Source organism: Hyperoodon ampullatus (genome assembly GCF_949752795.1).
Source record: "Hyperoodon ampullatus genome assembly, chromosome: 12".
Lineage (NCBI taxonomy): Eukaryota > Metazoa > Chordata > Mammalia > Artiodactyla > Ziphiidae > Hyperoodon > Hyperoodon ampullatus.
The window spans coordinates 80700431-80727354 of NC_136925.1; the positions used below are offsets into that span (position 1 = coordinate 80700431).

At 44.2% G+C, this 26924-nt stretch overlaps 1 protein-coding gene across 3 annotated transcripts in view; it reads left to right on the top strand.

Moving 5' to 3' along the window:
• The window catches only part of TULP4 (TUB like protein 4), a gene marked incomplete at both ends in the record, with an annotated part of 161904 nt that overhangs the window by 83234 nt on the left and 51746 nt on the right, over positions 1-26924 (top strand). For all 3 annotated transcript variants that reach the window (XM_079716320.1, XM_079716321.1, XM_079716322.1), the window contains 2 exons: positions 4449-4577; positions 12690-12851. In XM_079716320.1, coding sequence (XP_079572446.1) covers positions 4449-4577; positions 12690-12851 — 291 coding nt within the window. The remainder of the gene's footprint in view (positions 1-4448; positions 4578-12689; positions 12852-26924) is intronic.

Here is a 26924-nt window from a genome sequence, read left to right on the forward strand (position 1 = left end):
TTGCTTTTTAGCTGGGTTGTATGGTACGTCAGTTTTGTCTCAGTACAACTGTTGACGCCCCACCCCCGCCCTGCCCCAAACCTCACTTGGACTAGTTTTACACATCTTAGTGTTGAAAGAGAACAGTGTAAAATTCTAAAGAAACATGGTTAATCATCCTTCAGGAATATATTAAGTTAGAAAGATTTGTGGAGTGCTACTGTGTGCCTGGCGTCGTACCGGGCTTCAGGAATACGGATGCAAAGAAATCGTCAGGCTGGTGAGAACCAGAGATGGTGTGCAGGGCATGAATGCGTGCACCAGAATTGGGTAGGGGGACATTGCTGTGTGCCTGGTGCTGCTCTAAGGTCCTTTGTCATCATAGTTTTCACAATAGCTCTAGAAGGATTGCTGCTGTTACCCCCGTTGCAGATGAGGAAAAGGGACCCAAGCGGGTCAACAGGGTGCCCGAGGCCATGCAGCTGGTGAGCGGTGTGGCCGGGGCTGAGCTCTGGACCTCACGGGACCATCATGCTGGTGGGCATGAAGCCGTTGTCCACATTGAATTTCTTCCAGCCTCTGTTTCAGGGTGCTTTTGGTTCTTTGTTACAAAAGAACTGAATGTATCTAAAATTCAGTTGGCACTCATTTTGTTTTTCTTGTACAAGTGAAGTTAGTGCTGTTTCGCTTAATAAATTACAGAATAAGAAGAACTCTGGTAATAATCACCTACAGGGATTTATAACTTGAACTGTTTGTATTTAGCATGTATCCAAATTACATTCTTTTAGGGTTGAGGGAAATATTTCTGAACATTGGTGATACTGCTTGTTCACTGCGGCGGTTTCCTGGATATATATATAAAATAGAAATTACATCTACCAACACCATTTGAAGGGTTCCTGCCTGAAATGATGAACATTCTTGGATGAACTGGTGCCTTGGATTAACTGGCACTAGAGTTTTGTTCTGCCTAAAAATAGTTCTAGAAGTAGGAGGTGAAGTGACTTATTGAGGGCATTAGAGTACAGCCCAAATAGGCCTTCAGCAGACCTGCACTGTATTTTTAGTGTAGATTTCTCTACCGTTAATTGTACTTAATAAGTATTTATTGATAAGAATAGCTATAAAATGATAGAAACCTTACATTGGAGAGGGTGACAGGCTGGCATTTTGGGGGAATAATCAAAGACCTGGGTCAAAACTTGGCTTAGCCTCTGCCTGTAGAGGAACACATACTTCAGCTAACATGTTAAATGCTGAAGTTCTTTTGTGCCCAAAGCAAACAGGAGCCCCATTTTCCTTTAAAAGGGAAGGAAAGCTCTGCCTTAGAATGCCTGGGCAGCTGCTGAGCACCCTGCCACGTCATCTGGGCAACTGAGAACCCAGCTGGCCCCTGCTTGGTAATTCCTCAGCACTCTGGTATGTCCTGACATTGCCAGGCAGACTGGAGGGATTCGCAGAACAGGAAATAAGCGGCCGGGAGATAAGACGGCAGCTCCGAATCGCAGACGAGAGCGGAAATGAGAAAACTAAGCCAGGGAAACAACATCGCAGTTTAACTTTATTTTTAAACCAAGGATCACTGGAAAGATTTCTCTCTCTAATTTAGGGGAGCAGCCCACCTATACTCATTTATACCGGTTATACTCACAGCCAAGAAGTGTGTGTATGGGGACTGCTCTTCTGTTTACTGCTGCATCTCAGCGGATCAAGGATTATGAAAAGATGACACTGAGTCTGTGAACTCTTCGTTTCTCCAACAACTACTCCTGTGTTGTCCTAAGACCAAGACATTTTTAATGTTAGAAATAACTTTAAAATATTTTTTTGCCTCTGCTCTTTTGTGTTTGTGTCATGCTGCGACTTGCAGGCTGTCTTCATGAAGAAGAGAGGTTTTGTTACTGATAATAACTAAATATGCGATCATGTGTGGCGATGGTTGGTAAAGGAAAAAGGCAAAACTATAGAAAATGTGACTAACCTCTGTTCTCTGAAATGTGACGCCTTGTCATCAAATATTATTTTATAAGGAAGGTCATAGTAGATGAATGTTCACTGTATTTAACTTAGGAAATAAATGTTCTCTTTTGTCATATTCCGCCCTCTTGTAGCCATCCTGAAGTGCATTAGTGATTCTGGGCTTAGGCGATGCAGGTGTCTTTAGGGACCAAATTGCAGCACATCGTGGGCGGCACTGCTCAGGCCGATTGTTGTTGGGTCCGAAAGAAGTTTATGAAATTGGCTTTTATTGGCTACTTGGAAATTCTAAATTTTATGACACATTCAGTGCGGTGCATTTAAAGACTTTTATTGTGTTGGTTTTACTATTTTTTAAAATTAGATCAGTAATTTAAATACAGAATTTTTAAAGCTAGACTTTTAAAAAATGAATCTGGATTTGTTGCCCTCCCGTCCGCCTGTTTTGAGGCCCCCTCCTGTGTATGTTCACAACTCTGTACTTGCATATAGAGCAGGATATTATGTCTGTTTAGTGAACTGAACTCCGCAGGGACAAAGATTTCCTAACTTTCTATCCTCACAACCTAACGGTTTGTAATAGGCAGTCTTTCAGTATTAGCTCTTGTTAAAATGCCTTTGGGAGTCGAAAGTAACCTACTTGAAGTAGTTTTCAAAGCATAACTGAATGAGAATCGTAACTTACGTGTGGCTGTTTGGCATGATATGCTCAGCATTCCTGTGTGTCATTGTTCAGGGGTGAACATGCCTCTGCCCTTTTCCTCCGGTGGCCCAGCTCAGGGGGAGGAGGGTGCACGTAAACCTGTGGTTATAGCAGGTGGTGTGAGCGTGGCACCTGCAGAGCAGTGACCAGAGAGGGACAGGCAGTCCCAGTGGACGGACAAAAGCTAGGTGGGGCTGCCGGCAGCTGGCGTGTCCACATCCGTGGAACTTGCATCCGTTTTGCAGGCGGGCCATTGACTAGCTTAGATTTGGCCAACAATTGCCAGGTCTCAAAAGATTTCAGCCTTTCAGCTCTTGATGCCCAGTTTTAAAAAGAGCTACAGTGTCCTTACATTTTAAGTGGGTAGTAATTTCCTCTTGGACAATTTGAGGATTTTAGTATGCATCTTGCAGCAAATGCTGATACCACCAAGTGTGGTGGATCAAGGCTGGGTGGCCTCTCCTGGCTCTCTGGTGCCCATGGTACAACTTTGAGAAGGGGCAGGGCTTCTGTGTCGGTCTGTGGTTTGGACGCAGGTGGACGTGAGGAGGAAGCTGTGCTTTTGGAGGCCCGTGACGGTCCGTCCTTGGCCTCAGCCGCGTGCAGTCAGTGGTTTAGAACATAAGTGGAACTTGGGGACCATATGCACCGGTGCCCCGTATTCACGAGGGCTGTTAGCTTATGAGGCACGAAATCCTGGGAGGGGACGGGGTTCGCATCGTATGAGCAGCAGGGGTGCTCTTGCTGGTTACTAACGGCCCTCACTTGACTGACATACATCCGTACGTGTCCACGTATCCATGGCTGTTCTGGCTCCCAGCTGGACTTTGCGCTTGCCGAGGGCAGGCCCCGTCTTCTCCACCTCCGCGTTGGTCACGCGGCAGCATGCAGCGTGGATCTGATGAGTACGAGCTGAACGAAGGAAACGATCACGGTCACCAGCGCGGGCGGGCCAGGTGACCTTCGGAAGCATTCCCCGTGGGGAGCCCAGCGCTGGTTTTGTGCCTCCTGGGACCACGTCATAGCCCTGTGCCCTTGCAGGTTTTACTGGGCTCTGTGAGGGCTCATCCCACAGACCACCTACCAGCGGCCACCTTTTATGTGAACGAGTGGTAGTTGAGAAAGATGAAAATGATGGTCCACGTTCAGGATTTTTCAAATTTAAAAATTAAGTTCTCATACTCATCCATTTTGAAGCTTATAATTTCTTCGTATTTCCTCTGTGATAAATCCTGAACAGCTTAGATATTTCAACTGTGTATTTTTTTCCAAATTGGCATGCTTAGATGCTGAACTACTTGGAAATAATGTAGCCTGGCAAAGGTACAGAAAATTTCACTTTGGGAGAAAATGAGATTAAGTAGGCCGCACCCTTTCTTCCATCTGTACCAAGCAAATAGTGCCCTGACTCAGGTACACACAGGTTTCGAGGAAATCGTTTCCCCGCCGCCCAGGGCCCTCAGGCGAGCGAGCCTGGCACTGTGGAGGCAGGACCGGGTACGGGTGGGCTCTGGGCCCGCTCTGTGGTCATGGCGACGGGCGCTGCAGCACTGTGGTTCGTGGTTTGCTCAGGTGCCTGCTGTTTGTCAGGAGGCCATGTCACGTGGGCCTGGTCCCCTGAGGCGCTGCCGTGTGTCCTCTCTGCTGGACTCCCCACCCCGATCCTCCCTGAGTCCTTGCCTTTGTCCGTGCGTTCTAGTTAGTTCTGGGTCTGATAACTTCATAGACGTGATCGCGGCCCACGGGCTCCTTCTCTGCAGTAAATGTCTTCTTGCTCGTTTCCTAGGTCGTGTTGGTGAGGTGGAACGAGCCGTACCAGAAGCTGGCCACGTGCGACGCGGACGGCGGGATATTCGTGTGGATCCAGTACGAAGGGCGGTGGTCTGTGGAGCTGGTCAACGACCGAGGGGCCCAGGTGAGTGGGCAGGACACTCCTCCAGGGAAGGGCAGAGGGCAGGTGAATGAGACCAGCATCCTGCTTCTCGTGCTGCCCGTTGAGTACATCACTAGAGCAAGGGAAGGATCATCCTTCCTTCTCTTCCACTCTGCGGCTGTTGTGAGAACGCTCCAGGTCTTAAGCTTTAATTAAACCTGTGAAGTCGTTTTTCACCACTCAGTGTTGTGATTACCTGTTAAATTCCGATTTAATGAAGCGCTCCTGGCGTAGCGCTTCTTTGCTGTCCTGTGGAAGGTATTTTCCCATGTTGTCATCTTCCTAGTTCTCTCACGGGGAGCTCCACACGACCGTTCTCACAGCCTACTCCCCAAGCCGAGTTTTGAACACTCCCTTTGGTCAGGTTTCAATTAGCGGGGCCACCTGTTGTCATCGCTCAGCTCTCCCTTTCTGGTACCAATTTGTCGCTGCTCTGAGAAAAACAGTTGCTCCAGGGACACCCTGCCGAGCTGTGCTATTTTAAAAACCACTTCGTGGGTTCCTGTGGCTGATGGTATGGCCCTGGCTCTCCCCCCCAGCGAGGACGGCTGCGTGGAGCTCCTGTCTCGTGTGTTTAAGGACACGGGTCCCGTGCCAAGGATTTGACAGGCCCGAGTGCTGGGGGAACCTTTATTGACAAGGGGTTTCTTAGTCTGTTTGCCTCTCCGGGGTGGTTCCTCTGTGACTGCCTTTCTATACATTCCTAAGGAAATGAATTCTCACCCTCTCTCCTCCCATCTGTTGCTTAAATAAGCTACGAGCTCTCCAACTTCGAAAGATGCAGACCGGTGAGGGGACATAAAATTGCAGGGAATGAAGCTCTTACTAGCAGTTACTGTTAGGCTGAGGAACTTTGTAAGAAGTCATCACAGAAGGCAAACCTACCTCTGGGTGCAAACAGAACATACTTTTTTGTGTGAGTTTATTTATTTGGTAGGGTCGGTGTAATAATTTTGACTGGCTCTGGTAAGGCCTTACCGGTTTCCTATATTCCGCCGTGAGTGGAAAAAGGAAGAGGTGCCGCCTACACCGTGACTAGCAACTAACCTTGAAATTGAGCCACAGATGTGGAAACCTCCATGCCCATAAGAAGTTCACGTCACCTAGAAGGTGGACACTGTGGTCAAGAGCGTGAGCTCTGGAGTCAGCATCTCAGTCCAAGACGCTTCAGTAAGACATACTTTACTTCTGTGCCTCAGTTTCCTCATCTGTACACAGGGAGTTTAATGGTGCCTGCCTCCACAGATCACTTGGGAGAATTACAGAAGATTACACATGGAAGGGAGTTCCCTGGTAGCCCAGTGGTTAGGATTCCAGGCTTTCGCTACCATGGCTCGGGTTCAGTCCCCGGTCAGGGAACTGAGATCCTGCAAGCTGCGTGGTACGGCCCCCCCCAAAAAAAACAGATTAAATGTGGAAAATGCTGTGACACTGTCTGCACATGATGGTTGTCCCCACAAGTTGTGATGGTGCCTGAAGCACTTATGAGGTGCCAGCACCCATAGCCGCCAACCACAGGGCGTACCTGCCCTTAAGTCGTCGCCACAATGTCATCACCAAAGACCAGCTTCAGGCCTTGAGGCAGCAGCTCTTGACAGCTTCCCGTGAAGCGGAGACTCTTCTGAACTTGCCCATGAGGGTCTTTACAGTGCCATTGTTCCCCCATCCACCAGAGTGAAGCCTTTCCCTAGCAAGGCCCAGTGATCACGTGAGACATGCCTTCAGACCTTGGCCGGCAAGAGGTCTCACAGAGTGTTACTCTTACAGAATGGCACTCAGTGCTGGCCTTTTCCAGGTGTCGTCCCTCACCTCCACAGGAGCCCTGTTGGGAAGATGTTGTTACTCTCAGTTAATGGAAGAAAAAACCCAGCTCAGGGAGGTTGAGTAACTCACCCAGGGAAGTTAGTTCATGGTTTGTAAAGCCAGAATTTGAACCCAGGTTTGAGTCGGAAACTCTGTCTCGTTCCCAGACAATAAACTGTTTTCTCTTTAGCAGAAATGCATATACTCATAGTACATCCAGAGAGCGCAGGCTTCACTGCCATTGGCGAGTCCGGCCCCCCAGTCTGGTGGTGCTGCCACACCGTCTCCTGCTGACGGCAGCTTCTCTGAGGAGGGAGACATCTGTCACCTCCACGTCAGAGCCGTGTGGCCTCCGCCACCGCCATATACCCTCAGCCTTTCTTTCCATTGAGAGTTTGGCGCAAAAAAAAGCGTGTTAGAAACAAGAACGGATGAATTCAGACCTGGAAGTGAATGAGCTTACATGGACCATAGAACATCTGGAAGCACCTAGAATCTCCCAAAAGCCTGTTCCTTTCAGGTTCGACCAGAGTAATCACTGTATCTTGTGATCTGATCCAGATCTTCATATAGCTTTGCTGTTTGCCACTCTGATTCTACAGACCTCAGAATCCACTGAGCAATTGTTATCGTTAAGCACTTGCATTTGGGGGAGATATGGCTGCTTTTAATTGTGTTGGAGTCGTGTCTTGTATGAGAAGCGTCACGCGCCGGTGAGGATGGCTCACTGGTGGAGGGGGCGGAGGGTCTGTGCGCCGGGAGCCGTGTCTGGGGGCAGGAGGGACAGTTCTGTGCCTGGAGGAGGAGCGTCCTTGAAGTGATACTCTGTAGAAGAGGTGACAGGTGATCTTTGTTATATAGCATGCCTTTCATTGTCATGAAGTAATCAGACATTTGGCAGAAGCCAAATGAAGCTTTAACACTCTTTTTTTCAGGAAATGATTATGAGTCCTTTATTTCAAAACTGAGTCTGGAACAGTGCCTGCATTATTTCATAGCATTGGTCACAGGCCAGCTGTGCCAGGCACAGGCCTCGGACTGTCAGAGGAAAGGCTGTCCTGGGCTGCGGGCCGTCCAGGCTGCTCCTCAGCTTTGGTCAGTCATGTCGAGAGAGCCCTGAATGTGGGGCAGGAGTGCCACGGCCCCCCGCATCAGACAGACCACAGCAGAGGGCTTTCTGCTTATTTCCTTAACAGCACTAGGGACTCAGTTCCCCTGGTTTTGTTTTTCCAATTTTGGTGTAGTCTTATCACTCTATGCCAACCTAATTTAATAAACGCAATTAGATCATGTAAACATTCTCTTATCATTTTTTGTGACTGTAAGATGGGTGGTGCCTTGGAGAAGCATCTTGTCACTGGCTATACGTTTTCGCGCTCTAGTAAGATGTTTTTCCTTTAGCACAAAGATAAATAAGTTAAAACCCATGTAAATAAGTAGCATTATCTTTGCAAAATGAAAGGACTTTTACAGTTTATTGCAGAATTAATGTGTTGTCTGTAAAAAAAAAAAATCTTTTCAGTTCTTAAGAAAAACTAGGTAACGTAACTGGTTGAAACATAAGGTCAGAGAAACCAAGATTCCGAGTTGAAAAACAAACAGCTTTTTCCAGTACCTTCAGAACAGCTGTCGAGGAGCTGTCTCACACACCCATGCCATTGTCATGAGGGGGATGTGCTGACCACTGATAACCTATAACCCCTGCTGGGAAAACAGCGAGAAGTTCATGTCCTTTTGGTGTTTGTTCATTTGTTTTATTACTACGTGAAGTGTGAAAAGTCCAGTAACGTTACAAATTTCAATGAAGGTGAACATTTCCAAGTATAAGCAACAGTGAAGATGATAGATAATCCATTTTTTTAAGTTAGAAAAGATTTAAAAGGTAGTACAAACTGAAAAAGTAAATTAAGGTGATAGAAACAGGGCCAAATATAACAATAATTAGAATAAATGTAAATGGACTGACTTCACCGATCAAGATGATGCTTGACAGATTACGTTTTTAAAAACATAGCTATATGCTATTAGGAGCCACACCTAAAACTTAAGGATATATACAAGTTTAAAGTAAAAAGGTGAAAAAGATGTATTGAGCAAATATCCAGGAAAAAAGGAAGCTGAAGTAGCAACTGTTACTTTCGGGTAAAATAGAGTTAAAGATAGAAAGTAATGTTTCGTTTATAGAGTGCTACCACATAATGATAAAAGCTGTAGTTTACCAAGATGATATTTTAAATATGTATGCACTTATTAATAATAGCATCAAAATATATGAAGGAAATTGCCAGAACTGAAAGTAAAAACTGATAAATTCATTGATATACCGAGAAGTTTCAACAACAAAAAAAATCAGCAAAGATATAGAAGATCTGAGTAACACAGTTAACAAGCTTGACCTAATGGACACTTGTAGTTACTGAATCCACCAAGTAGAGAACATACATTTTTCTCAGACACACACAGAATGTTTACAAAAATTGATCATGTTCTGAGGTTTCAGAGACTTTTTCTGTGAAGGGGCAAGATAGTACATATTTTAGGCTTTGTGGACTAGGAGTGAAAATTGAGGATATTACATAAGTACTAACAAGAAAGAAAAGAAAACCAGAAAACTTTTTGTTGATAAAGTTAAAAAGTTTATTTATGGATGCTAAAATTTGAATTTTATATAATTTCACATACAACAAAGTATCATTCTTCTTGAAATTTTTTCCTAACCATTTAAAACCATAGTTTGTGAACTGTACGAAAATAGGTGGCAAATAGATTTGGCCCACTGGCCATAGTTTGCCAACCTGTGTTTTAGGGCATTCATAAAACCTAAACAAATTTCCATTGGTAGCTCTCATGATTATGGACTATGATTTCTGAATGGGTTAGAAGTTAATAACAAAAACATAAATTTAAGAAATTGGTGGGAATTCCCTGGCAGTCCAGTGGTTAGGACTCGGCCCTTTCACTGCCAGGGCCCAGGTTCAGTCCCTGGTCAGGGTACTAAGATCCCAGAAGCCATGCAGCGTGGCCAGAAAAAAAAGAAAAGAAAAAAAAATTGCTGACCAAATATTTGGATATTTGGTCATTTTTAAATGCATTGTTAAATAGTTCGTGGGTTAAAGAACAAATTTAATGGACATTTATAAAATCTTAGATCTGAATGATAACGGGCTGTCTACATATCAAAATTTGTGAGATAGGGGACACGGGGTCGAGCCCTGCTCCGGGAAGATCCCACATGCTGCAGAGCAACTAAGCCCATGCACCACAACTGCTGAGCCTGAGCTCTAGAGCCCGCGAGCCACAACTACTGAAGCCCACGCGCCTAGAGCCCATGCTCCGCAACAAGAGAAGCCACCTCAGTGAGAAGCCCGCGCACCGCAACGAAGAGTAGCCCCCGCTCGCCGCAACTAGAGAAAGCCCGCACGCAGCAACGAAGACCCCACGCAGCCGAAAATAAATAAATAAACAAATAAATAAATAAATAAATTTTTTTCAAAAGAGAATATATATCCTTAATTTATGTATATTAGAAAGGAATAAAACTCTGGTCAAATGAACAGAGTAAATCCAGTAAAAGGAGAAAGAAAATATAATTTAAATAAAAGTAGAAATTAATGCAATAGCGAAAAAATGATACAATAGAGGAGATCAACATATTCAAAAATTTGTTCTTTGGAAAAAAATTAATGAAGTAAACAAACTGCTGGCAAGCCTTGAGTAAGAGAAGAAAGATGAAACCTAAAATAATTTTATGAATGAAAAGTTGAGCATAACTGTAGATAAGGTAGAGATTACAAGGTAGTCAAAGGTAAATAAAAGATGCCTAGGTAATTCAGTGGGGGAAGAATCATTTTTTTTTAACTGAGGTATAATTGACATATAACATACTGGTTTCAGGTGTACAACAAAATTTGTATCTACTGGGAAATGATCACCACAATAAGTCTATTTGACATCCAAGGAATAGTCTTTTTGACAAATGGTGCAGAAGCAACTGAATATCTGCATTTAAAATTTAAAAAGTAGAATCTTGATTCTTACCATACGCCCTGTGCAAAAATTAAATGAATCATAGACATAAATGTAAAAAGCTGTACACTTCTTCTGGCAAGTTTGGGTTTGCCATCTTGGGTTAGGTAAAGATTTCTTGGACTGGATACAAAAAGCATGAAACGTAAGAGAAAGAACTTGATATTGGACTTGATCAAAATTTAAAACTTACTTTTTGAAAGATATCCTTAAGAAAATGAAAAGGCAAGTTACAGAATGGGAGAAATCATTTGCAGCACATATTCTGTTAAAGGATAGTATCTAGAATTTTTACAACACAATAAGAAGGTCAGAAACGTCTATATATCTGTATACATATGTGTATGTGTGTGTGTATTTACGTATATAATGAATAGGTGAACGTGAACGGATATACAAATAGATACATATGGCAAGGGATGTGAATAGAAAGGTTCCAAAAGATGATGTGCATATGATCAGTAAGCACATGAAATGATGCTCAGCATATTAGTCATTGGGGAAACACAAACTAAAAGCACAGTGTCCTGTGTGCTACCACTACACACCTACTAGAATAGCTAAAATAAAAAAGACTGGCAACACCGAGTGCTGGTGAGGTGTGGACCTACTCACATATATTGCTGATGGGAATGTGAAATGGTTTAGCCACTTTGGAAAAGCTTGGTAATTTCTTATGCATCTAAACATACACTTACCATATGACCCAGCAGTTAATTCCATTCCTAGGTATTTACTCAAGAAATATGAAACCATGTGCCTACAAAAAGTCTTGCACGTGAATACTCATAGCAATTTTGTAATAAGCAAATACTGGAAACAGCCCAAATGCCCAGCCCTTTGGGGAGATGAATAAATTGTGGTATATTTATGCCATGGAATATTACTCATCTATAAAAAGGAATGAACTACTGACGCACACAAGAAATCAGAATACTCTCAGAATATTATACTGAGTAGAAGCAATCATAAAGAAAAGTGAACATACTGTGTGGTTCTGTTCATGTGAAATTCCTAGAATAAGCAGCTAGTTACAGAAGTTAGGTCACTGGTTGCCTCAGACCCAGGGTGAGGGCAGGGAATTGACTGCCAAGGGGAACTTTATTTATTGCACGTAAATTATAGCTCACTAAAGGTGATATTTAAAAGGATAATAAGTACTATTAACAACTACTTGCCAAAAGTTTTGAGAACTTACATGAACTGGACAAATTCCTAAAAAAATATTTTAATAGAACTGACTCAAGAAGAAATAAAAAGAGAAGCTTGCCTGCTGCTAACACTATTAAATAAATTGAAGCAATGATTAAAAATCATCCCACAAAAAAGTGCAAAGCCAGATGGTTTCACAGGCATGTTCCACCAAACTTTGAAGCAACAGTTCGGCCCAGTTTATACAAATTCTTCCTGGCCGTGGAAGAAAAGGGACTACCCTCTAACTCATTCTGAGAGGTCAGCATTAACCCTGATAAATTCAAACAAAGACGTTATAAAAAATGAAATCACAAGTTTGCCTCACTCGTGAATACAGATGTGAAAATCCCAAACACATAATCAACTTCAACTGTATGTGTAAAGGACAATACTTGACCTCGAAGTTGGGCTTCTTCTAGGTATGTTAGGATGGCACAAAACTGGGAAATCCATGGAAGTAATTTGCTGCAGTAATAGATTAAAAGAGGAAAAACATGTGGTCCTTGGAATGAATGCAATAAATGCATTTGATGGAACTCAACACCCAAGTATAAGTAATGTGTTCCAGTTAGAGATTATTTCTCATTTTGATTGCAGGAATGTTGTTAGCAAGACTGAGAAACGTATATAATCAGAAACTGAGAGCCTTACTATCTTGATAGGTAACCACGAGACACTGATGGAGAATTGGTACTGTAAGGGGCAGGCCGTAGAACAGTGTCTAAGAGCAAGGATGCTGGCGCCGCACAACCCTGGATCATTCTTGCCTCTGCCCCTCGCCAGCTCCGTGAGACCAAGGAGAAGGTACTTCTCCCCGCTGTGGGAGGTAGTACCACGGGCTTAATGAATTACCATGTGTGAAGCACTTAGCACCTCCACGCTGGCATATGCTTTTCAAGTAATGTGTTTTATGCGTTACTGTTAAAATACATGCAACAACATATTATATTGTCTCTTTAAGGCCATCTCGATCTTCGCCAAAGGCTAAGGTAAGGACTACGTCTAGTCTTTGATAAAAGTCCTTTCCCTTTCAGATTACAAATTGACTCCCTTTATCTGTGTGTCCCAAAGGTGAGTGATTTCACGTGGAGCCACGATGGGACTCAAGCACTTATTTCGTATCGAGATGGGTTTGTCCTGGTTGGTTCTGTCAGTGGACAAAGACACTGGTCATCTGAGATCAACTTGGAAAGTCAAATCACATGTGGCATATGGACGCCCGATGACCAACAGGTAACGAACGCCTCTTGAACGTGATGTGTCATGTTAAAACTACGTGAGCTGTGGGGGAAAAGCATTCAGTACTAACGTGGTGGGGCGGGGGGTGGGGATGAGAGCTGGCTCAAAGGCTGGTAAAGAATGACAGAGGGAAAGAACACTGAGCTTGTCCAGGTAAAAATTAACACCAAAATTTCATGTGTTAATAGATTGGGGAAATAACATTCCCCACCAATACTGTGAATACTGAGTTAACAGTTTAATTATAGAAAATACTCATACAAATTTACTTTGAAATCTACATAAATAGCCAATTGATAAATGGATAATGGACATAAATTGTTCACAAAAGAAGTTCAACTAGCCAGTAATCATGGTGGGAAAGTATGTACTCTCAGGGAAAAAATGCGAAATAGCATAGTGAGAGGGTATATTTTCACTTTTTTTTTTTTTTTTTTTGCGGTATGTGGGCCTTGCGCTGTTGTGGTCTCTCCCGTTGTGGAGCACAGGCTCTGGACGCGCAGGCTCAACGGCCATGGTTCACGGGCCCAGCCGCTCCGCGGCACGTGGGATATTCCCAGACCGGGGCACGAACCCGTGTCCCCTGCATCGGCAGGCGGGCTCTCAACCACTGCGCCACCAGGGAAGCCCAATTTTCACTTATTAACAAAGAAAATGATACCGATGATTTTATTGATCATTCGTAACGGTTTAATCAAATAAGTATTTTCATTCATTGCTGGTAATAATATGCATTCGATCTTTAGGGTAGCAAAGCTTTGATACAATTTTTAAGCAAGTCCAAAAAATTATCATCTGCTTTGACCTGGTAATATGCTTTAGGAATTTATCTAAAAGAGGCAAAATGGGAAGAAAATAAAAGTTGTGGTTGTTAAAGCATTATTTATGATAGTAAAAATTGGCAACAGCTTACTAGTACGAAAACAGAAGACTGGTTAAGTAAACTGTGGTTTAACCTCTTAAAGGATCATATAGTAGTTCAATAAATTAGAGATCGTGGTTATAAAGATGACGTAATAATCTGAAAGAGCTCTTATGATATAATGTTAAGGAGAAAAACCAGGATACGAAATGGTGTATGTTGTGTGATTACCACATCATAAAACAACCGAAGGAAACTACCCACATTGTCAAACTAACTGGAAGGAAATTAATCAAAATGCCGCATGTAGGTGGTTATTTTATAGTGAGCCTCTGGGTCATTTTTAAAACCTAATTTCAAGTTTTTCTTTAAGGCGCCTATTTTACGTTCATGATAAAATGATGTATAATAACCTAATAAAATTATATATTGAGGGCTTCCCTGGTGGCGCAGTGGTTGAGAGTCCGCCTGCCGATGCAGGGGACACGGGTTCGTGCCCCGGTCTGGGAGGATCCCACATGCCGCGGAGCGGTTGGGCCCGTGAGCCATGGCCGTTGAGCCTGCGCGTCCGGAGCCTGTGCTCCGCAATGGGAGAGGCCACAACAGTGAGAGGCCCACGTACAGCAAAAAAAAAAAAAAAAAAAAAAAAAAAAAATTATATATTGATAATTCATTTTTTAATATAAGGGTTGACTAGTTAGTTAAAACCTTTATAAATGTAAAACTTGTGTTTTCCAAGTACAGGAGAATCCATAAAATGCCAGAACATTTTATACTCGAGATTTCAGTTTAATTTTGGTAAAATCGAACAGTATAACATGAAAACATAACTTTTTTGGGAACCTTTTTTATTTTTCTTTTTTTTAATGAATTGTTTACTTCTTGTCACTATATATTTCATGTTTCCATTTTTTTTTCAAGTAAAAATGCTCGGTATTTTTTTCTCTTCTCAAAATTAGTATTCTGAGAATTACAAAGAGGTAGTAGTCTCAAGTCTTGAGTTTCTTCCCTCCCCATCCCCCAAAGGCATCTTAGTATCCAGTAGCACATGTGTGTTTCTGTGTGAAGCACTTGGATTTATTTATTACAGCATTTTATTTTTGTAGGATTTTACTGCCCCTGCAGTCTGCTCAGAGATGCGTGCCGTGGCCCAGTGAGTGACCTTGCACACACACAACCTCTCCCTGCTTCAGTTTCCTCCTCTGTGACCAGGGGTGTGAATTATTTCCTGCCTAATTCCCAGGGCTTTTGTAATGGTCAGATGAGGGAACAGATGTGAAAGCAGTTAAGAATGTGTCAGAGGAAGTCTCGGCTTCACATTCTTCCCTCACCTGGAGTGATGGAACCGTGAGGCTCATGTCACGGTCCCCCCTGAGCTGTGCTGGCCAGTGTCCCCAGCAGACTGCACACTTGGAGTGTGACAGGCATGGGACCCAGAGAGGCTGGGGACACAGTGTGTGAGATGCAGCACCTGCCTTTGAGTGCCTTGGGCCACTGGAGGAGGCAGGCCCACAAGCACCTTGTGCTGCGTCCAACATGGTTGCCCAGGTGGCAGACAGCATGGTGTCGAGCGGGGGACGGAAGCGAGGTGGGCTGCAGCTTCGACTGGGTTCCCTAGGCCTGTCAGCAGGACCCCAGAGCAGCTGTGCAGATGGTTGGGCTCCTGGCCCACACCTCTGTCTGGATGGCTGTTTTTATGGTTCTGTATTGAGGGCCAGCAGGTGGGATTTCATCTGAGGAAAGTGCTCCATTCATTGCCTTTAAAAAAAGATTGCAGACCTTGGAGGAATTTAACACAGGGAAGAGGTGTGTGGGATGCTCTATGGGTCATGTTTGAACTGAGACATTCCTCCCTCCGTCTCTGTCATTCTTTCGTATCTTTTGCTTAGTTTGAAAATTATTGATGAGAAAAGAGTGTGAAGGTGTGAAGACAGTATAATGTTTGTAATGTAATTAATGCCCTGAGCTCTGACATTGGGACAGTCTCAGGTGTGGGCTGCAAGAAGCCGGCTACATCTCTTCTCTTCTCCTGGAGAACCTTCTGCCCTTGATGTAGAGTAAAACAGCCTCGAGGACGCCTCCTCACATCTTGAGACAGTTCTGATCATAATGGGATTTCAGGCTGCTTCCTGTTAACTCTTCAAAATGTAAGCAGTACAGTTTTACAAGCAGTGAGTTTGAAATCTAGCCATTTTCCTGTTTGTCATATATTTTCCTCATTTTTTCTGGGGGGTCTGGGTGAACAGTGTGCCTCTTCAGACATGAACATTTACAAATATGCATCCAGCTCGCTTTGAGTCTTAGCTGAGTATCAGTTCCCTGTCAGAGCCTTTCAGCTGGCCGTGGAGAACTTGAGACTTGTTTCCGTTAAGAAAGGTAGAGATGCTGGCACGTGAGCCAGCATGTGTCTAGGAGTTAGCACTGCTGTCCCAGGAGGAGGGTGAGCAGCTGGTGGATCCGTGTCCGCAAGAGCAGGACAGAGGAAAAAGCCTCAGACTTACATCTGACGAATTCAGGTTAGATGAAGAAGGATTTTGTGGTTAAAGTTCTGAGCACAAGAAGAAAGCTCCCCCTCCTTTCCCTTCCGCCCTTCCTGGGAGAATTCCAAGAAGGCGGCTCCCAGAAGCATCCCTCTGCGGTGGGGACCAGGGGCTCTGCAGAGGACTTCTCAGGCTGCTGGCCTTGTCCCATTCTTGTCCCAGTTGCCGCTTCTCTGTCACAGCTCCCACGAGAGGCACGTGTATGGTCTGGGCGCGCCAGCCGTGTTTGGATTCGTTTTAAGGGATCTCGGGCGTCAAAGCCATGTGCACGTGAGGCACGGTAGCGACTCCTGTTCGCACACAGTCAGTGCAGCCCCTGATCAAACAGGACTCATTCAGTCCCGGCGTTTGCAGCCTCCCTCCCCGAGCCAGTGGTCCTTCCTACTAAACCCAGTCCTGGCCTGCTGGCCTTTCTTGCCACTTCCCCACACTTCCTACTCAGGTTGCCTGCCCCCTGGGCCCCCGGAGTCTTGGAGCATCTTCTCTCTGGGCTCCTGCCTCGGGTGAAGGCTGTCCTCCATGCAGCCCGCGGCGTCCCTTGGCTGCTGCCCCACTGCTCGGCCCCTTCGGCCCCAGGCCACATGTCCAGCCTTCGTGCTCTCTGGTCGCTGCTGGCCAGATCCAGCCCCTGTCCCAGCCTCGTCTTCCCCTTCCCAGTGCCGCCCCTCGCCTGCTCCCGGAAACCTTCCCCAGCTGCCCCGTGCTGGCGCTGCCACCTCAGGCTCCCGTGCTCCTTCCACGCTTTCTGGGCTTCCAACCTTGGCCTTCCCCCTTTTTTCCTGTCCCCGGGGCGATTTCTTCCACTGCCACGTGTGCACCTCAGGCTCCCCAGCTCTGTGCTATGCTCACGTCTCCCTCTGGTCCTTCACCCTGAGCCCCGGCTGCCCGCAGACCCCGCTGGAATCCCGTGGGCTCCGCACTCTCTGGTCCGTCCTCATCCCTGCCCCGCTCCTCTAACTGCTGATCACTTACACCCCCGACTGGGAGCTGTGCTTGACTTCCCCTCTTCCTTAGCTGCGCCCTCTACTTAGTCACTAAACCCTATTGAGTCCACTTCCTAAATACTTTAGGGCCGGGAATTGATTTGTTTGTATTTAAAAGTGGCAGCTGGGGCCTCCCTGGTGACGCAGTGGTTGAGAGTCCGCCTGCCGATGCAGGGGATACGGGTTCGTGCCCCGGTGTGGGAGGATCCCATATGCCGCGGAGCGGCTGGACCCGCGAGCCATGGCCGCTGAGCCTGCGCATCCGGAGCCTGTGCTCCGCAACGGGAGAGGCCACAACAGTGAGAGGCCCGCGTACCGCAAAAAAAAAAAAAAAAAGTGGCAGCTGACTGTGCTCAGGCTAACGTCAGTGAAGGTAGGTTCGGCTCCACGTACCTAGAATTCTGGAGTAGGTCTGGGTGACCTGGGGGCTCCGAGGTTCTTCCCACCGCTCCTCTTCTGCAGCTTCGGCCCTTGGCCGCTTCCTTCTGTCGTGTCCGGTGGCTGCTTCTGCCAACTGGGCCGCCTTTTTCCTGGTTCATGTCCAGTGAGGGAGGGAGTGGCTCTTCAGCTCCTCGAAGTTACCCGAAGGTTCCCCTTGGCTCCCGCAGTGGCTTGCACACGGCGCGCATTCCTCACGGAGCTGTGTGCGTCTGCCTTCCTGGGGCTGGGGGTGGCCTTGGCCCGGGGGGGAGGGGACGGAGAGCAGCCAGCAGAGCCCGGGGCAGCCCCACTTCCCTTAGTTTTAGGTGGGATGTTGGGATGGGAATCTGCTCCCGCTCTGCACAGTCTGCTTCCTCTCTAACTTCCTTTCCTATTTATTTTTCCTAATTTTTATTAAAGAGCTGTAGTTTTTAAAAGTCAAATAGTACTACTGGGTTTATAATGAATGTTTTTTAAAAACCACAAAACACAAGCACCTTTCAGCTCCGTGCGCCGCCCCTCCCGCTCCCAGATCCCTGCTCCCTGTGGCCAGCACTTTGCTTGTGTTTCCCTCTGCATTTCTGAGTTACGGGCTTATGTGCCAGATCTTGCTCTTTTTTGGACTCAGGTATTCTCTGCTGACTTTGCACGTGGGAGATGAGGACTTGGCTCTCTCCGAAGGCCCCTTCCACGGCTGCCTGCCCGCCACCTCCCACCCTCCCAGCGTGCTCTGTCTTCTCGCTGAAGGCACGACTCGCACACAGAAGAACCAGGATAGCATTGCCTTCCTCATGCAGTCATTTGCTTTTTCCAGAATTAGTAAAGTTGCTTTATTTACTTCCTTAGTTTTCTATGTACCAATCACAAACTAATCCCTCTGCTCTCCAAAAAAATGGAAAATCTCCTCTGAAATGTCCCCCCACCCCACGTGGTGCATCCGACTCACGTGTTTCCTGGCGCTGCCCCTCCCTGGGCCCTCAGCCGCCTGCTCCGGCCTGGACCGGTTGCTCTTGGCCTGCAGCACACCTGGCACCCTGAGCGCCCGTTCCCTCATCTCTCCTGTTTCTGGGACGAGCACCTTTATTTTTGTGGTTTGTCCCATCATTTTGGTGGAACGTGTCTTCAGGGTGTTGTATGTTTCAAGATGCTGTGCTTTGTCTCTCTCACCTGTTTGGCTGGGACATGGTGGTCATTTTCCAACTTCTCCTTCACCTCCAAGGACTTGTCTTAGTTCTGTGATATTTCCTTTTCTCTTTCTGGAAATCTTATTATTCAGATGACGTTCTTTTAGGTTGATGATTTGATTTTAATATCTTTTCTCTCCCTGTTTCTTTTCTTTGCCTAATCTTGTTTTCTGAGTGATGTCCTGAGCTATATCCTCCAAGTTTTCTTTGACTTTAAAAAAATTAGTGCTATCACATTTTTAATTATTAGGAGCTCTTTTTGTTTTGTTTTGTTTTCTGATTGTTCTCTCTTTAAAAAAAATCATTTTATTCTTATCTCATGGAGAACAAAACAACGTGAGGATATTGATTTGAAGTGTTTTTTTTTGTTTTTATGTTTCTTTTTTGCGGTACGCTCACCGCTGTGGCCTCTCCCATTGCGGAGCACAGGCTCCGGACGCGCAGACTCAGTGGCCATGGCTCACGGGCCCAGCCGCTCCACAGCATGTGGGATCCTCCTGGACCAGGGCACGAACCCATGTCCCCTGCATCGGCAGGCGGACTCTCATCCACTGCGCCACCAGGGAAGCCCTGATTTGAAGTTTTGAAATATTCTTTTGTATTCTTCATTGTCTTTCTCCTCCAGGTTCTTTCTGGTTTTGTTTTGGCTTCTCTTTTTCATATTAGTTGCTTTTCTCAAATGTCTGGTGATCCTTGGTTGTCTGCTCATATTTAAGAGGTACTAAAAAGTACCTGGAGGCCTGTGGAATGGGGTAGTTAGTGGACCTGTCCTTCTACTTGGAAGACCCATCTGGACATCAGAGTCTGTCTTTGAGCAATCTTCTTCCTGATCGTGGCAGTGTTGGAGGCTGGCTGCCTGTGGGCCTTACCTGGTGGCTGAAGTGGGCTCGCTTTTAGTATTTAGTTGCTGGGTTTTTCACCCTAGGCCCCTGAGCTGTGTCTGGCCTTCTGTTCAGCCCCTTCCCAGAGAGTAAGATGCGTACCCGCCTGCCTGGGTAGGAGAGGAGATGCGGGGGGCTAACCATTCCTTTTCAAGACTTCCAACCAGTCCACTCCAGGAAGGTGACCCTAGTCAGCTTACTCTTGTGTTTCCTGATGTAGCTTTGGGCTTCAGCTCGCTCTGGTCTACTCTCTCACTTACCACGTACCCATGTGCTGTCAGTTTCTAAGTGTTGACTTCTCTGTCTGCTGACCTCTTCTCTCCGCTGACCTGTTCTCTCCAGTTCTCTGTTAGAGTTTCATGCTCATTACCCTCAATTGAGTGAGGTTCAGGAAGGTGTTCAGTCCATCAGGCAACCCCTCGTGCCTTTCTAGGCTTCTCTCTGCCCCCGCTCTCCCGTTCACGCTCACCCTAGTAGACTAGTTTGATTTCCTAAGCTCACATTGCTTTCCTACTTTTTCTTTTCTTTTTTTTTGATTGTTGTTGTTGTTGTTGTTGTACGCGGGCCTCTCACTGTTGTGGCCTCTCCTGTTGTGGAGCACAGGCTCCGGACGCGCAGGCTCAGCGGCTATGGCTCACGGGCCCAGCCGCTCCATGGCATGTGGGATCCTCCCGGACCGGGGCACGAACCCGCGTCCCCTGCACTGGCAGGCGGACTCTCAACCACTGCACCACCAGGGAAGCCCCTGCTTTCCTACTTTTGAGCGTGCTGTTCCTTCTGCCCTTGCCCCTTGTCTGTCCAGTCAATTTCCAGTCATCCTTGAAGGGTCGACTCAAACATCACCTCCTTTGTACAGTCTGCTCCCTGCCACCTTCCTCCACTCCAGCCCAGGCAGAGCTAATTAGACTCTCTGGAGTGTTCCAGGAGCACCTCCTGTATACCAAGAGCACATTTGGTAACATTTTCCACATTGTGTTGTAACTGTTGGTTGCATATTTTCTTTCTTACCAGATGTGAGGGCAGGGGCCACGCCTCATTGTTCCCTGTGCAGCAGTAGTGCAGTCATGCAGCGAGTGCGGGAAGAATGCTTTCTCTAGGAGCGCCGGCCTCCCCCTCCCCTCCGCCTGGTGATGATTAAGTCCTTATCTTCGCCTAAGGAATTGCCATATTTCCTCCCGTCCTCAGGTGCCACACAGTCATGAGAGGAATTCTTGGTTTACCCCACATAGACTGTCCAGGGAGGGCCCAGCATTCGTTTTTCATTCATAACTGTTTCATACAGAAAAGTCTAATTTTTTGGTTTTTCACATCTCCTGGCACTTGTGTGGAATCTTTCATTAGTTAAGGCTGGTTGGATTGAGGGGTAGGGTGGGGCGTTGTTGGTTTTTTTCTTAATTTTTTAGGCTGTGTGGTTATCCCTCCTTTAGAAAGCAGTTTGAGTGAGGATCCTAATGACTGAATTCTTCTTCCTACTCAAATCCAAAAACAGTTTCTGAATATGAATTGTCAGCTTCATCTTGATTCACGGTATAGAAAATTCAACTCAGTGACAATTATTAGCTATTAGGATATAGTACCAAGAAAATCCGCGTGGTTTCCTTGGATGAAGGCCTTTGCAAGATTACATGTTTCCATTTCCTGGCATGGTGTCCCTGCAGTGCTGCCTGAGGACGGCGGGTTAGGATTGATGACGTCTTCACAGACCACCCCGCCCTAAGATTCTTTTCCTTTTTTCTTCCTGTGTCATATCTGACCCCTCTTTTTCCCTCTCTTCCATCTCTTCTTTACAGTAATGAGAATTTTTTTATCCTGAGCCAACAGACTTTTCCGTGTCAATATTCTGAAATTCTCCTCTTTCCCCAGTGTGCCTATGACATATATTCATTTTTTTAACTTTAGTTGTACGTGAATTATGCACCACTGTTACCATATTGCAGACCTTGGTCTCCATGTGCAGGGGGGTACTTAGCCTCACTAGGATTCTCTCAGTGGTGTGGTGAATAGTTATTAGTTATTCTTCTGGTACAGGGGAGTAAAGTCAGGAACAACAATGTCACCAGCTTGGTGACATCATTCCCGATACAAATTCATGACGAACATCCTGGAATTACATTCAGGAAGTCTGTAGCCATAGGAGGGACACTTTAAGGCTCTTTTCCTTTAATGAGGACACAGGTCAATATTTTTAAGAATCATAAAGGCAAATACTTCTTCTTCATAAAATTTGGAAGTACTGATAATGACTTTGTAGAGTTTATCCAGGCAACGACAGATACAAACTATGATTAAATTATACAGCAGAGGTTATCGTGTGATGATGATGAACTTCCAAAACAGGAGAACGGTCCTGTACCATAGAAGAGAGAGAAGTAGACTATGAAAACAAATTTTCTGCTCCAAAGGATTTACAGACACAGTCTTACAAGTGAAACCGATTATTTCAGTAGACACATATTATGCTTGACCTTCAATTATAATGAATAACCAGTGGTTTCTCCTTTGGAATGTTCTGTTAGGAAACAAACATTTGTCACATAGCTGGAATATTTAAGTGTTTGCTACTGATGTTAATAGTCCTAAAGAAATACAGGTATTCTTCACTTTATATACTAGATTTTAAAATGTAGGTGAACTGAGTTTTTGTAATCATAATTATACTTAAAGTATCCATGTAAGGAAATCTTTCCTATTTAAAAGAATATTCTGTAGAAATTGCCCTCGTTTAGAAGGCAGTTTGCTGTGAAATGGGAATTCTTCACCTAATACATCTTTTTGCTAAATGTCCAGACTTTAGTTTTCCACGAGTAGAGGTAATGTTTGTTTATATACTAAAGCTTAAAACCTGGTACTACATACTAAAACCTTTTTCAAAGGAAGCCTTAAATACTTAAATAGACTTAATATTTTCTTAGACACTTCAAGCCATGATTTCAAATAAACTAGAAGGGGTCTGGGGTTGGTACGTCTTAAACAGCCCCAAGAGAAGGCTTTCCAGTTTTCAAGTCTTAGCACACGCAAATGTGAGTGGGGTGAAATCTTCTCCTCTGGCCTCCATCCTGGTGTGTTGTTTTGTTGTTTTTGTTGTTTTTAACCGAGGAAGAGAGGTTTATTCTTTTTGCTTTTAGGTTGATGGTAGATTCCAAGCCTCCTCTCATCGGCTGAAAGTAAGTTTTTCACAAAATATGGTCCCTCCTGATCCAGTATCTGGTGTCTGCTGATGTGATCAGTGATCCACCAGCGTTTTTACAACTTTAAATGCAGTCGGTGCCGTGACGTGGATGACAACAACAAGAAAAATCACTAAAAGTACCCTTTGTGCCTCTGTGACATCTATGAAATGAAAGCTGTTTTTATGTACACGCTTCGTAAGAAACATGACCTTTATTTCTCATTTGGAGTAGACTGCAGTCAGGACTTGAGTGGTGTAGCAGGATCGTTAAAGGGGATATTTCAGTGCAGGATTAATTCATTTAGTTCAAATAATTTTAAAAATAAAAAAATTTAAATCATTACTATACAGCATCTTTCCAGAGATATGAATTGGTGAAAAAGGAACTGTTATGGTACTAATATACGCTTAAAGCTTTAACACATTAGTCGGTTGAAAAGAGTAATTATTCATTTAATTCTGAAATATAAGGTTATGAAGTACCAACATAGAGCTCAAGTAGATTTGCTGACTCCCTCCAAGTATTTTAAGTAATAAATGATTCTGTAGGGTTTTTTAATTTTATAAATTCTAAAACTTTGATTATAAAAAATTCAGTAACGTCAAAAATAAATAAAGAACCCAGATATTTTACCACATTTGCTATTTTATCCCTTTATTCTTTTTTTCTGTGCTATATTTAAGACAAATCCCAGATAGCGTGTCCTTTCACCCATACTTATTTCAATATAAATCTCTTCAAAATGTGGGATTTCCTTCCATAACCACAGTGCTGTTATCTGTCATACTGCCTCTTATCTTTACTTTGAAGAAGGTCTTGTCAGATTAAAGTAAATGATTTGTCTGGGGCTTGGATTAGCCATGGCTAATGGAGGAGGGCATCTGTTACATCAAGAAGATGGGTGTTCATTCTGAAGTTTTTCTTTGTCTTGCACTGTAAGATAGGAAATGGTTTATAAAGGAAACTTTAAAAAGCAATGTAAATCTTTACTTTCTCAGCTAAAAATGTGATGTTGCCACCATAGTTTTATAAATGAAAAGTAATTTACTGATATTTGACATACAGGAAATGACTTTCTCATAATGAGGCCCGATCGTTGATAGAAAAAAAATCAGACTTAACAAAACCAAAATAAAAAGAGTCACAGTTTGTTATTTGCAAGGAGTTTTTTTCTTCACCATAAGAAAATATTCTGCTGTGCTGCCTGTGTAAGTGCTGGTTTTTGGAGTGACTCAGCCGACTGCCCCCCACAGTGCTGCTCCCACCTCCTCCAGTGAGCCTGCATCTAGTCCTTTTAGGTAGTAATTACAGGAACTGTATAGGTCTTAGCTTCCCTGGAAAGACTGGAAAGCCATTGTGCTAACACAGTGAGAGAAGAACATGGAAATCTCTTACACAGGCTCTTGTACTCAAATTATTTATTACTATTATTATTTTTAATCCACAAACTCACTAGAGTAGCAACTCAGTGAACCATTCTTATTCTGAAGACCCTCAGTCGCGAGGGAACTGTAAGTAGGTTAAAGGACCTGTGGAGTAGTGCTCCTGCGTAGTGCCTTGTGGAAACGTAGCTTTGGAATCAGATTTAATCTAAACCAGTGGAAAAAGTGATTCTCTTCCCTCTCTTCCCATTCGATTTTCCCATGACTTTTTAGTGGTGCATGTACTAAAAAAGTACTGTACAAGGGAAGCTCATCTTTCTTTAAAGCCTTGAACTGAACATATATAGGAATGCTTCTTGCCAAAATAGGCAAGGAGGCTGTGAGTAACAATTAAGGAAAATAATGGAAACATACTCAGGAAAGGAAATCAGGAGATGGCCTCCCACCCATTATGGCTATCTTTATACTACTATGAATACCGTTTAAATTTTTTTGGATTTTGTTTGTACGTGTGTATTCTGGATATTCTGTTGAGCTCTTCATAGGAGAAAATAGATTTCTTTAGCAAAAACAGGTGAAACTACTGTGTGTACTGTTTTGTGCTGTTTTGGTTGAGTGACATTGGCAATTAAGTCATTTAAAAATTAAATTGCTCTTTGTTATCTCCAGACTCAGATCACTGTTGGATCACTATATAGAACACTCAGTCTAGGTAAATTATAAAATATGCTAAATAGAAAATCTTTCTTGAAATTTACGTTTGGCAATTTAGGTTAAGAATGAAAGATGGGAGGCAGTTATTTGTGTACAATGGCTAATACACCCTTTAAAGACTATGTCGGGCAGCAGTGATGTTAGCAGAATGGCACAATAGCAAGCTCTGGACCCTCCTTTCTTCAACAGTCACACCAAATCAATAATACACAGACCAGTTCCCTTTGTGAGAAATCCAGAAACCAGTTGAGAGGCTTCTGCACCCCAAGTGTGTGTGAAACCAGCCACATCAGAATTGGTAGGAAAATTTGAGATACCCTCTTGCCATAATCACTACCCCTGGCAAAGTGCCATATGATTGGGAGAAAACTCCCAGCTTCTCCCTGGGAAGACAAGGAAAGAACTGGGTCGTACATCTGATATTCTGGGTTTTTTTCCTGGGTGTAGCCTAAGCCACTGGCTTCTGTCTCACCTGTCTCAAAGGGCTGATTGAACACCGGGGCCACTGAGAATGGAGGTGGCAGTTTGAACTATCACTCAACACAGCCCCTCCTCCTGGCCCAACACAGAGTGAGCTGGTGAAAAAAAACCCCAGATTCCAGCTTCTACTTTGGGTGGGGGGCTGGGGGGTGGGGAGAGTTGGACCATGTATCCAATATTCAGATTTCCTGAGGGCTGCCCAAGGGACTGGCTTCTGAATTAGAGCACTGACCCAGCATACTCTATACACCTTGGGGCCACTAAGAACAAAGACAGTGGTTTGGACTAGCAAGATAAATCTCCAGAAACTGACCCCAAGGAAATGGAGATATATAATTTACCTGACAGAGAATTCTAAACAGCAGTCATAAAGATGCTCAGTGAGTTCAAGAGAACAAAGCATGAACCAAGCGAGGCTTTCAGATGTTTTTTAAAAATTAGAAATTAAGTAGCTGAGGTGTACAACAACTGAAATGAAGAATACACTGGAGGGTTTCAGCAGATTAGATGAAGCAGTGGAAATAATCAGGAAACTTGAAGATGGGTCATTGGATATTATCAAGTCAGAGGAGGAAAAAAGAGTGAGAGCATGAAGAAAGCTTGAGGGACTTGTGGGATACCATCGCATGGACCAATATATGTATTATGGCAGTCTCAGAAGAAAAGAGAGAGAGAAAGGCAGACTGTTTATTCAAAGAAATAGTGGCTGAAAACTTCCCAAATCTGGGGAATGAAATGGACATCCAGATTCAGGGCTCCTCATGGATCCCCAATAAGATGAACTCAGAAATCCACACTGAGATACATTATAATCTAATTGTCAAAAGTCCAAAGGCAAAGAGAATTTTGAAATCAGCCAGAAAAAAAGCAACTTGTCTCATGTAAGGAAACCACCATAACACTTTCAGTCCAGGAGGGGGTGTGACTATATATTCAAAGTGCTGAATGAAAAAAAACCTGCCGATTAAGAATGCTATACCTTGCAAAACTGTACTTGACAAGTGATGGAGAGATAAAGGCTTTCCCAGACCCACAAAAGTTGAGGTAGTTCATCACCACTAGACCTACCTTACAAGAAATGCTAAAGGGAGTTCTTTAAGTTGACATGAAAGGATGATAAACAACAGTATGAAGGTACAAAACTCACTAGTAAAGGTATAGACAAATACAGACTATTTTGTTACTGTAATGGTGATGGATATATCACTTTTAATTATAATAAAAGTTAAAAGACAACTATTAAAAATAACTATAATTATAAAACTATGCCAGTGGATGCACAATATAAAAATATATAAATTGTGACATCAGTGACATAAAATGCAGTGGGAGGGGAGAATTAAAAGTAGAGTAACTATAATTTATGTAAGCCCCGTAGTAACCAAAGAAAATACCTATAGAAGATACGCAAAAGAAAAAGAGAAAGGAATCAAAGCATATGAATACAAAAA